The following is a 12207-nucleotide window of genomic DNA, read 5'->3' as shown; positions in this document are numbered from 1 at the left end:
ATGTCTATTTCAAATGTGTGGCATTGTCTGCAAACTTTTACTGTCAACAAATTTGATAGCCAGGGCCTCACCACACGAATCATACGAGGGGCTGCATGCAATGATATGGGATGTACAGTGGCTTGCATTCACGGGAGACTGTTTGCAGTTATTTACAATAGTTCAGATGTACAGCATTAGAACATCACATCTCGGGTCTTTGTCTACATGTAGTTTGGATCATATCAGGGCAATTACCCCCTGAGGGCAATTACCCCGCAGCTAAATACTGCCTACTGGTTAGTGATAAGGTTAGAGTTAACTAAGATTAGGATTTAGGGTTAGGTTTAGGGTTTGAGTCTGGGTTAGGGTTAGGATTAGGTTCAGGATTTGGATTAGGGTTAGGGTCAGGGGAAGGGTCTGGAGTAATTGCTCAAGGGGTAATTGCCCCAGACCCACTTTGGATACAACACTGTCATGCAGTCAAATACGTGTACAATTACAAGGCAAGGTACACATGCATCAGTACAATCGTCTGTAGGTTGTATGCACCCGGCAAAAGTTTAGACAGGGAAGTTGATGCTAGTAAAAATAGAATACTACAATGTACATTCATTCTGAGATAACATGACAAAAGCACGATAGTTCCAACGACTTCTACTATGCCCAGGAAACCTTGTTTTGTTGTTTATCTGCATGCCTGCTTCCACCACTGCACCAGGCACCAGCACTGCTGCACTGCACTGGCTGCTTCCACAGAAGGGATATTTATACATGATTTGTGGAAGCAAGGCAATGTAATGAGCATATTACATGTACGTTTAATAAATGAGAAAATATAGTTTGATAACAACCATGACAACCACGCCTCCATCTCTTTACAGTTCATTTTTTATTCAGCTGCACAGCGAGTTCATTTGGCGAATTCCCCCATACTGCTGCGGAGGCTCCGCTCCGATCTTACACAGCCACACAGCACAGCCAGCCTGGCTCAGGTAACACTACCAGCGGCCACCGAAGGCTCAGTGAGGGCGGACAGCCCGTACCTTTCCCTGCTATACGGGATGGCAATGCAACAATACACCGGGAATACAACCAGCTTGATAAACACAAATTATGTTATCGGCAAGCAATGGATCAACATACCTGATACATGGCCCACGGAGTAACCTTCCGTCGAGTGATTACTGAAGACTGATCGAAGGTCCATGTTTGCTTTTCATAGAATAGCCAGCGATATTTACATATCTATTCCAAATATCACAAACAGCTGTTCAGGGAGACAGTGTTTATCAGCTCTATGGTAAGCTGTATATCAGCGGCGTACGCGCACGTACCACGCAGTGCGCTTCGCTTCATTATACATATCGTACGCACACATACTAGTATCCATCGAGCTTCATCTCCCTCTACGCCAAAATAACAGACAGACTGAGTCAATTTTCAATTCAATTTCAATTTATTTCACAAACCATTCACATCTAACACAAACCCCTTGTGGGGACAGGCATAGGCGCCGGAAGTGGGGGGGGGGGGGGGGGGTGGGGCGGCCGCCCCCGGTTTCTGTAGCATAGGCCTGTCATTCAATGGGATATTCTCATATACCTGTCTAGAAATGTAGGAGTCCGAGGCTCCAGTGTCTACAAGAAATTTGTATTCCCTATCATGAATACATACTCTAACAAACAAACCATCACAATTTGCAGTATTGGGGGAAGAGTGAGTTTTCGGGGTTTCATTGTCTCTTTGTTTTGGTTGGCGGGCCGATTCTACTTTGTGATTGGCCGCGCCGTGGCCCTCGTGGGCGGCCCAAATTGGTTTGACTGACGAATTTGTTCAGAGTTTCCCATGTGATCGTGTCCAGGTCGGTAGTTAGTCTGCACTTGCTGTCTCAAATCAGACTGTTTCTTGAAACAATTCCTCTCAATGTGACCTGGTTTGTTACAGTAGTAGCACACAACGGTTGTAGCCTGTTGGTTCTGATTAGGTCTATCATTTCTGTCACCGTTGTGCTGAGACATTGCGTCTCTAACCGCTTTTTCTACCGCTTGATCAATTGTTCTCTGCAAGTCTTTCTGACATTTTTGCTCTCCATCTACGGCTCTGTTGTGCGTGGTCTTTTTCCACGAACGCTGAGATTCGGTTAGCAGAAATGTTTCAGTTGTTATTGCCGCTTCAATCATATTGTCCAAAGTCTTAGGTTTTGCGTGGAAAATCCCCGTTCGGATCTCCGGATTCTCGATAGCATCAGTGAAGTGGATCTTAGCTAGACGGTCAATTCCGTCCGAGTCAAAGTCTGGATAGGCCTTTGTAGTTAGTTCCCTAATAGCTCGTCCAAGCTCTTGGAAAGATTCGTTTGCTCGTCTCTTACGAGCACGAAGTTCATGTAGGTAACTTTCAGCTTGTTTGGAGGACGAGAATCTCATCGACAGTTTGGATTTTAAGTCAAAGTATGTCCACTTGGTTGCTCTACGTTCGTTCAATAACCTGAGGGCAGGTCCCCTAAGACTAGCAGACAAGTATCTGACAGCTTCTTCGTCAGTCCAGTTGTTAATTGTTCGGCAAGATTCAAAGTGTGACTCATAGTCAGCCCAGTCCGCGCTACCATCATATTTATCAGGCATAATGTGTGGGCGAGTGGAAAGACCATGTTCTGTTCGCGGTTCATTGTTAGTTGGGTAGTCTGTAGTGCTGGTTGGTTGGACAGTGTGAGTGCCAGTGTGAGTGACTTGTTCTACAGTCTCAGCCATTGGCTGATGTGTGGTAGCACTCAAGTTCTCAACTGGTTGTTGTGTGTGTTGGTCCTTGTCAAAGTTCAGCACTACTTCACTATCTAATGAAGATGTGTCAGTTAGTTCTTCAGTAGAAGAGTTTGAACCAGCACGTTTACGCCTACTTTGTTTGTTCGTACGTTTGGTCAGAGTCATCATTTGTTCCATCAATTTCGTCAGTCTGGAAAGAATTCGAGTTTGCATGCCATGTCTCTTAGACTTAGATTTAGTCGATTTCCTAGACGCTTGTGTGGTTTCTGTGTCGGAAGAAGACTCACTAGACTCATTCTCTATTTTGGGATATTCTGTCAATTGTTCTGTTATTTCATCTCCTTGTCCCTCCATGTTGGATTTATTTCCAAATTATCCCACTCCTGACACCAAAAAATTTGTGTGGCGGGCTTTAGATGGCTTTTTAAAAGGTCGTTGTTGTTTTGTGTATCGCCCTTTTGAGTTGTTTGTTGTTTGTTTGTTTGTCGTCGAGGGCACACTGTCGCCACTACCACAGAATATAATATGACCGAGAGTTACTAGTGTAGATGTTGTGTGTTTTCCAGAAAGATTGATCAACTCCGTGGGCGAGATGTTAAGCCCAAATGTCCGAGCGGTAAAAACATATACAGAGTAAATCGACCCTTCGGAAACTAATAGTCTCGGTGGGGATGAGTTCTTTGATCAAAGTATATGACCGAGGAGGGAAGATGGAATATTCAAGGAGAGGAATATATGTGTAGTGTGTGTGTGTGTGTGTGTGTGTGTGTGTATGTGTGTGTGTATGTAGTAGATGTGTAGTAGTAGTAGTAGTAGTAGGTGTGTATGGGTTGTGTGGTGTGTGAAAATAGAAACTAAGTCAAGTGAGTCGTACACAGAAACAAAGAAAGACACAAGGTTGTGGTACTCAGATTTCAAGTTCAACAAAAACAAAAATCAAAGTTTAATCTTTCATTTACAACATTTCAAAATCGCCACTGTTACATACTCATTTATCAATGCATGCCTAAGCCAATTCGTAAATTCTAATAGAAAGATTAAACGAGAACTTACCTGTTTGAAGTTTGATCTTTATTTTATGAGGGAGTTGGAGAAAGAATTCACAGTGAGAGCCCGCTCAACGCGCGCGCAGTCATACTTCGTAGCAACAAGATGTGACTTCTGTCAGAGTGGAAAGATTGAGAACTTACTTGAAGTTGATCTATACATTTTGTAATAGTATTCATGCCATGGGAAGGGAGAGGAGGGACTGTGAATTCTTTCTCCAACTCCCTCATAAAATAAAGATCAAACTTCAAACAGGTAAGTTCTCGTTTAATCTTTCTATTTTATTTCGTGAGTTTACGCAAGAACTCACAGTGAGATTTTGTAGCACAGAAGTCACATTTGTTCCAACTGAACAAACTCAAGCATGCACAATGGCAAGCAAAATGTAAGCTCAAATTACCTTGGTCTGAGGCCATTATTCCCTCACAATGAGTTGTGACAGGCACTGTCCCTCTTCTTGTAGAGGTTTGTCGTAGAATTTACGGAATGTTCGTTCTTTTGACCAGCCTGCTTTTGCGAGGATCAGAGGAATAGGTGCATCCGCCCTGTTTGCTGCTGAGCTAGATGCTGCTCGGGTTGAATGTGCACTGAACATTGTGGTGTCAATGCCAGCGCCAGTCATGATTTCTTTGATCCATCGAGAAATTGTCTGTGCCGTTACTCTCTTGAAAGGCTTGCGAAAACTAATGAAGAGATGACTTTCCTCTCCTCGGATCTCTTTGGTTCTCCGAAGGTAGGCCTTAATGTATGTAACTACACACAAACGTCTGTCTGGGGGGTACGCTTTCAAAAGTACGTCCAATCCAAAATTCCCAGGTCTAGACTGCTTAAGATGTTCATTAACTTTGAATGACACCATAGATTGTTTGAGAATCATGCTGTCTAGATTCAGGCAATGCAAAGTCTGTACCCTCTGGGTGGATATCAAGGCCAGTAACATGCACAGCTTCATCGTTAATTGCTTCAAGCTAAGCGAGTTAGCGGGAGCTAGACTTCTCAAATATCTAAAAACAATATTCACGTCCCAAATTTCCGAATACCGCGGCCTTGGGGGTCTGAGCTGGAACACACCTCTCATAAAACGAGAGAGAAGCGGATGAGTGCTGACAGTAAATTGTTCATCCTCTAACACTAGAAAGGTAGCAAGTGCACTCCGTGCTGAGTTAATAGCTGAATAGCTCAAGTTCTCTTCATAAAACATGTGTGTAAAAAACTCCAAAACAAAATTAATCTTGGCATGAAGGTGACTTTCCTTCTTAAGTGTACAAAACTTTCTCCATTTCCTTATATATGTACAATATTGTCTTTGGGTTGATGCCCTCCAAGATGCTGCCAAGATGTCCACCGTTCTGCTGCTCATGCCAGAGTTCTCGAACGGCAGCTTCAAAACCTGCAACATAACAGATCAAGGCAAGCGTGTAAAGGGTGCGGTTCCCCAGATACTGGTTGCGTAATCAAATTCCTGTGTCTAGGAATTAAGAGTGGTTCATCTTTAAGCATTCTCCTCATGCGAGGAAACCACGCTTGCGTAGGCCAGTTTGGGACAATCAAGAGACCATGTGCCTTGTCGTTTTCTATTTTTTGGAGACATTTGGGGATGAGGCAGAAAGGAGGGAATGCGTAGAAATACAGATCACCCCAATTCAGAGTGAATGCATCCACAGAAACCGCATCTGGGTCAGGCAGCCACGTAACGTACGCAGGCAGCTGCTTATTGAGTCTGGACGCGAAAAGATCAATTTGGGGAGTACCACATTTCTTAGTGATATCAGTAAAAACTTTCTTATTCAGCATCCATTCTGTTCTGTCATTAAAATGACGAGATCTCCTGTCTGCTTCTGTATTGTCACGACCTGGTAAATAGGCTGCTGTGATCCAGATATTCCTTTCCTTACACCAAACCCAAATGTCTCGTGCTGCCCTGTCGCAGGCTCGAGATTTAATGCCTCCCATATTGTTCAGGTAGGCTACAGCTGTTGTGTTGTCAGTTCTAATGAGCACATGTGTATCATGCAGGTGGCCGCAAAATGACTTCAAACCAAGCCCTGCAGCTAAGATTTCAAGATAGTTGATTTCATTGTTTAGAGCATGCACTATCTCCTGATCATCCCATCTACCGCCAGTTTCACTGCTTAAATCAGTGGCACCCCATCCTTGCCCACTGGCGTCAGTACGTAGCTCTAAAGCTGGCCGATCTCGACTAATTGGTGCCGACTGGCAGTGAATGTTATTGAACCACCACATTAACTCCTGTTTAGAAGCTTCAGACAAATTCATAGGTCGATCAAAATGCCCTTTGCTTGATTTTAGTGCAAGAATTTTGTCTCTTTCTAGGTTACGATAGAAGAGGGGGCCATATTGAATAGCAGGGAAAGTAGCAATCAGTTTCCCAATGACCTGCGCCACCTGCCTAATAGTAGGGTTTTGTTTCCCTAGCAATTCCGCACATACTGCCCTGATATTTTGACATTTCTCATGCGGGAGCGTTATAGTCATGCTTTCCGAATCCAAGATAAACCCCAAAAATTGGAGCCGTTGCTGAGGCTCTAGGATAGATTTCTCTGAATGAATGACAAAACCAAGGTCAGAGAGCAGTTTTGTGGTTGCTTGCACCGCTTCTAGTGCTTGTGATTCAGTTTCACCGATTATGAGAGTGTCATCTAAATACCCCACAACCAGGTGGCCTGCCTGTCGCAGCTTTGCGAACACCGGCTTCATAAGCTTTGTGAAGAGCCTAGGCGCTGTACTAAGGCCATTGGGGAGTACCTTAAATTGCCAACATTTCTCGTGCCAGACAAATCTCAAATACTTGCGATATGAGGGGTGAACAGGGACAGAGTAGTAGGCATCTCGAAGGTCGATTGAGGCAAGGTAACAACCAGGGGAAATTAGGGTTGTAGCCGTATGGATGTTATCCATTTTGAAATGCTGTACATTCAGACTGTCATTGAGGTCCGATAAATCTAAAATTAGGCGTATGTCCCCATTTTTCTTTGGGCGTGTAAAGATATTGGACACAAATTCTCCAGCCACATGCTGGCATTCTTCGATTACGCCTTTCTCGGCCAGTTTTCGAATTTCAATGTCAATCTTGCTCTCCTCAGCATTACCCACTCTGTAGTGGTAAGGCGGTTTACCTCTGTGAGGTGGGCTATACGCCTCTTGAAATTCAAGTTTGTAACCGCTAATTGCATCAAGTATGAAAGGATCAGTGGTAATATGATTCCACTGTTTGCTAAAATGCCTCAATCGACCCCCAACGGGCAGGTCTAATGGAACATCTACATGTTCAATGTCAAAAACTGACTGTACAGTGTGAGTAGATTGTGTATTTCCACAAGAGCTAGGCCTGCAACTTACCTCCTTGGGTAGTGCAGTTACTTTCTCCGTGACACAGTGTTTGGCTTGGCTGGGGTTGCTGTCGAGTAGCTCTGCCCCCGGTTGTGCGCATGAGCTGGAGGTGGGCGAGTCTGCGTGTGCGGGGCTGAATGTCTGTATCCCCGCTGCTGCTGGCCTAAAAAAGGCCTGGATGTATCGCCAGCTGCGAGCCAGCCTGCGTTCCGATATTGCTTCCGGCTGAATCCACCGCTGGCCGTGCGCTTGTATGGGTGGTACGGCTGATGAGTAGATCTCTTAGCCTGGCCTTTAACCACACTAAAGGCAGCCCTATTCTCCTCCTTGAGATCTTTTACACGTTGTCCCAAGTCATCACCGAATAGAAACGCGGTCACGGGCGTAGTAGGCTTGCACAGATGTGCGTAAGCAGCGTTCATATCGGGCTTGATCAGCTCCTTTCTCAGGCAATTCATCTCGTAATTGGCATTACAGAGTAAAGCGAGTGCGTCCTGTTGCGCCTCGTTCAAGTCAGTAGGAAGAGTTTGTAGGAACGCACACAGCCCGCGGGTAAGAGATTTCTGTACTCTCTGCAGCTTAACGTCTCTGCTGCGCGTAGTCTGTGTCACATTATCCCAAATCACTGGATTGACTTTAGGGACTAGTAAGTTGGGGCAATTGCTCGGTGCTGGGTAGTTTGCCGCTGACTCTTCCATAGATTTTTCCTCCAGACAATGGGAGATGAGATAATTTGTAGAATTTGCCAATTCGTCATTGATAGGGTCGCCCACACAGGCGGAGACCGCAAATTTTGCAGCAAAGGATGGCACTTGTACTGGCCGCCCCGTGAGCTCTGCGGGTGCGTAACCCGCTGCCGCCGCAGGGAAATCGCATTCATCCCCACTGTAGCTGCTGCCGCCGTGGTCGTCGTGCAGCGTACCGCGTGCTTGCGTACTATCGTCTGTAGCACACACATCCATGCCCCCAAACGGCACACCACCGTGGTTTTCTGCGGTACAAGCCGTGCCAACATGGCCGGCACGTAGTTGCTGTTGTTGGATACGAGTAGGCTGAGACGGCAGTATTTCCATGACCTTTTCAAACATGGATTCGAGTTTAGAAAGGCGGGAAAGCACCTCCGCGTCCGTCTTCTCTTTAGGGGGAGCTGCCTTCTTACTTAGGCCCGGTTTGGTGGGTTTTTTAAGGGTTTTCCCATTCCCTTCTTTCTTTGTTGGAGCCTTAATACTAGCCGGCGAACACTTGGGTTCATGATGCACGGCTGTAGTCACCATCGCCACGACAGACTTAGCTGTATGCAGGGCGCTCGTACTAGTGGTGCCACCCACGACAGGCTTAGCTGTATGCTGTGGGGGAGCGGAAAGCGGAATTTCCATCCCGCGATATCTCGTGAATAAAAATCCACTTCCGAAGCAAAGTCAGCTCTAACTGAGCTATAAAAAATAACAATCCACAATATGATAAGATATTGCGAAGATGCACAGTTAAAAGGACGAATAAAACTGGATTTAGACTGCGATGAGGGAACTTAGCCCCTCGTGCAAAACGTGCGAAGAAGCGATATGACTGCGCGCGCGTTGAGCGGGCTCTCACTGTGAGTTCTTGCGTAAACTCACGAAATAAAATACCGAACCATGCATACACTTCGTTTGATTGTACGTGTGAATAAGTTCTTCTATTTCCCCTTAGTTTCTGACTCGCCAAAATCCCTAACATGACATCTCATGAAACTAATACAAAGCATGTCTCTAACTCTTTTTGAATTTGCCGAAAGATCCTAAAATATAAGTTGACATTTTACATGGGGACATAGGGGGGGGGGGGTGTAGTTGAGATGTAGAGGAGTGAGCAGATGCTCGATACTTGGAGTATAACTCCAAGAGTCTCCTCTACATAAGGGGAGGGGGGAGGGAGAAAGAAAGTAGTGTGTTGAGGAGTGAGCAGAGAGTAGCTCGTTACCTGGAGCAGGACTCCGGGAGTCTCCTGTAGATCTAAAAATTTCTCCTGCTTATATACTCTTAATGCGGACGTCGCGGGAGACACTACGCGGAGGTAGCTACGGTATGCGCTAAGCGCTGAACTTGTACACTCCGTAGATTTTGTGCTAATTTGACGTCGCAAATCTCTTATTATCTCGACAACTATCACTTTCCATAACAAAGAATCTGCATCTTTATAAATTGTGAGTTATTTACTAAATGACCAGATACATATAACAAACCAAATTTCTCCAATATTGACCAGAATCGACAAAATAGCAGTAATTTTCACACACGGAGGATCCAAATCACACGCTGACGTGGCTCATCACAGCGATGCGAAGCCAAAGCTCGCATTCAAACTTGTATCAATTTGCGAGTTAGCTTCCGAAGAATAATAAAATTCACTTCTATCACCAAAAGCTAGTTCATATATCAGTAATTACAACTTATTTTTCTCAGATATGGTGAATGTAGGGAATTTTGGATATGAATTAAAATGAATGGGCAAAGTATCGATGATAACGTACGAGGGAAGGTCTACAACCCTGAATGAACGCTGCGCGGTACGCGCATCTATCGGTAATGTTTTGGATCCTTCGTATAGGACTTAACATCGTCTTCAAACTCCATATTCCTTAATATTTCTGTCAACATGGGGTAAGTTACCACTCAAATATTCGCTACACATGCTAAATCCTTCAATTATTAAAATATTCCTGGCCGTCAGTTCATAACAAAACGGGATTCCGGGCATTCTTCAATGCCTTAAAGAATGTATGAAGTTGCTGAATGCAAAGTGCAATAATACAGCAACCGTTTCTCTACTAGTAGAGGACCGTAACGAGGTTGGCTCGTACAATCATAAAAATATCATCAAAGTCCCAACTTTGATCTGTAAACCACAAGCATTTGATAGACATTAGCCTTTGCTTCCTGAATATGTGAATGTAGGTCCTATATACCCATCCAATAACAAACTCCTCTGAGTCACATCGAACACCAAAAACTACGCACACTCCAAAACAGTCAATTCATACCAAATATCCATAATCCATAAACTTTTAGTGAAAATGTGCGTCAAGATACTTACTTCAGGAAGCAATGGCTAATACTTACCAAATTAGCCATTCTATTCACCACATTCCGGTGATTATTTTGAGAACAAGTTTTGGTTTCCTCGAAGAAATTATTAATAATCTTAAACATTTAAAACACCAAACATCAATTTCAGTGGCGTTACAAATGATTCACATGCACTGAAGGATAGAAGAAAACAGAGACAGAAAGAAGAGAAGAGAGAGGAAGGAAAGGAGAGAGAAAGATACGGTAGAAACATCTATCCTTCAGAGATAGATTCCATATATACACACCTCATGAGAATATAAACATGCACTGAATGATACAAGAAAAACAGAGAGAGGGTGAGAGAGAGAAAAGAAGGAAGTGACAAGAGTGAATAGGAAAGATAAAAGGTGAAGACAGATAGATACGGTAGAAAGATTCATGCATCATTCAGAGATAAATACATCGCATAATAAGAACACTGGACGTGCAGAGATCCACAGGCGCGGCAGGATGCGGAGAGAAAAGGGATCCGGCGAGAAACACGTAGCGTCAATCCTTCGGGGTCTGGGGCTTCGGGGTTGACGAGGGTGAAGTCGACGTCAGGCTTCGAGACTGGCGAAGGTAGAAGCGACTCCGTTGCCACTTCAGTAGGTAGGCCGGCCGGCCTAGTCCATTGGAACAGCAACCGGGGTCGGATTTGAAGTGCGCCGACTAGGATGTTTTTTTAATCGGCGAAATCAGGGTGGGGGTAGGGGAGGAGAAGGGGAGGTCCCGGGGTTGCTGGTGGGGGAAGGACAGGCGGGTTTGGCGACGCCTGGTGAAGTCCCTGGGTGATGGGATGGGAGAAGGGCTAGTAGAAATAGTCAGGGGGTCTTCTAGCCCTTAAAGGATAGCGTCTGGATTGTTGGGTTTGGAAGGATGTCAAGTCGGTTCGTTCGGAATGTAGGTTACTCAGAATTTCATCATTGTCGTCATCACTTGGATGGTCTGAAGTAACCCCTTCAATCAAGTGGGTATCTGATGGCGTCTCTTGCCATGGGGCTAGTTCTTCCCCTGTGTAGGGTTTGAGACGGTCGAAATGTACTATCTTTGGTTTGCTTCTGGGAGTGAGTTGAATGCGGTAAGTCACGTCAGAGAGTCGAGTGGTGACTCTGAATGGGCCTTCCCATCTGTTAGTTAGTTTGGGACTTACACCCTTCCTACGAAAGTCGTTCCGAAGCCACACAAACTGTCCGACTTTGAAAGTTTCACCTGACGTTTGCCTATCGTAATTTCTCTTCTGTCGTGTCATATTCGTTTTGGCATGTTTGGTCACCCGTGTATGGATGTCTTCCATACGGTCTCTAAGTTCGGCAGCGTAATCTGTGCGTAATTCAGGGGCAGAGTGTTGTGCTACCAGATCTATGGGTTGGGTGACCTCGCGGCCAAACATCATCATATTCGGGGTTTCTTGAATTGTCTCATGAACAGTGCCTCTATAGGCAGCGGTGGCAAATGGGATATAACGATCCCAGTCTTGCTGGTGTTCAAGAGGGTCGATCATCGTGGCTAGCATTCCTAACAGTGTCCTATTGAAACGTTCTATCATTCCGTCTGACTTCGGATTGTAGTTCGTGTTTTCTTAGCTCCTATGAGCTTACAGACTTCTTGAAACAAATTCGACTCGAAATTACGACCTTGATCTGTATGAATTTCCTTCGGTACACCATATCGGCAGACAAATTCCTCTACTAACTTCTGCGCAACGGTATGCGCTTGTTCATCAGGAATGGCATAGGCCTCAACAAACTTAGTGTAGTAATCTGCTACCACCAAAATATACCTATTGCCATCATAGGTCAACCGAAGGGGCCCTAAAATATCTAATGCAATCCGCTCCATCGGACTGCCAGATTGTCTCTGTTGCAACGGTGCTCTTCGTTTCTTCCCATAAGTTTTCCGCCTACTACATGCGGTACATTGTCGAATGAAAGATCTAACATCTGCTTTCATCCCGACCCAATAATAACGAAGCTGAGCGT

General features: G+C 44.9%; 3 protein-coding genes across 3 annotated transcripts in view; all 3 read right to left on the bottom strand.

Annotated features, from left to right (window-relative positions):
• The window catches only part of LOC139718844 (small G protein signaling modulator 3 homolog), a 91121-nt gene extending 89863 nt beyond the window's left edge, over positions 1-1258 (bottom strand). The window contains exon 1 of the mRNA XM_071630308.1: positions 1126-1258. Within this exon, the coding sequence (XP_071486409.1) occupies positions 1126-1189 (64 nt within the window). The 5' untranslated portion in view covers positions 1190-1258. The remainder of the gene's footprint in view (positions 1-1125) is intronic.
• A 2541-nt stretch (positions 1259-3799) lies between these two features.
• LOC139718843 (uncharacterized) lies at positions 3800-6193 on the bottom strand. Its single transcript, XM_071630307.1, has one exon. The coding sequence runs from the start codon at positions 5185-5187 to the stop codon at positions 4204-4206; it is 984 nt and encodes a 327-aa protein (XP_071486408.1). The 5' UTR covers positions 5188-6193; the 3' UTR covers positions 3800-4203.
• On the bottom strand, positions 5054-8566 carry LOC139718842 (uncharacterized). Its single transcript, XM_071630306.1, has 2 exons — positions 7149-8566; positions 5054-5178 (listed from the first exon to the last, which is right to left on the bottom strand). The coding sequence occupies exon 1, from the start codon at positions 8513-8515 to the stop codon at positions 7166-7168; it is 1350 nt and encodes a 449-aa protein (XP_071486407.1). The 5' UTR covers positions 8516-8566; the 3' UTR covers positions 5054-5178; positions 7149-7165.
• Positions 8567-12207: the final 3641 nt, after the last annotated feature.

The sequence above is a fragment of the Diadema antillarum genome, unplaced genomic scaffold, assembly GCF_040938485.1.
Source record: "Diadema antillarum isolate AM-2024a unplaced genomic scaffold, OU_Dant_1.0 scf00000100, whole genome shotgun sequence".
Classification (NCBI taxonomy): domain Eukaryota; kingdom Metazoa; phylum Echinodermata; class Echinoidea; order Diadematoida; family Diadematidae; genus Diadema; species Diadema antillarum.
Note: the sequence above shows the minus strand (reverse complement) of the source record. Positions and strands in the feature narration are given on the sequence as shown.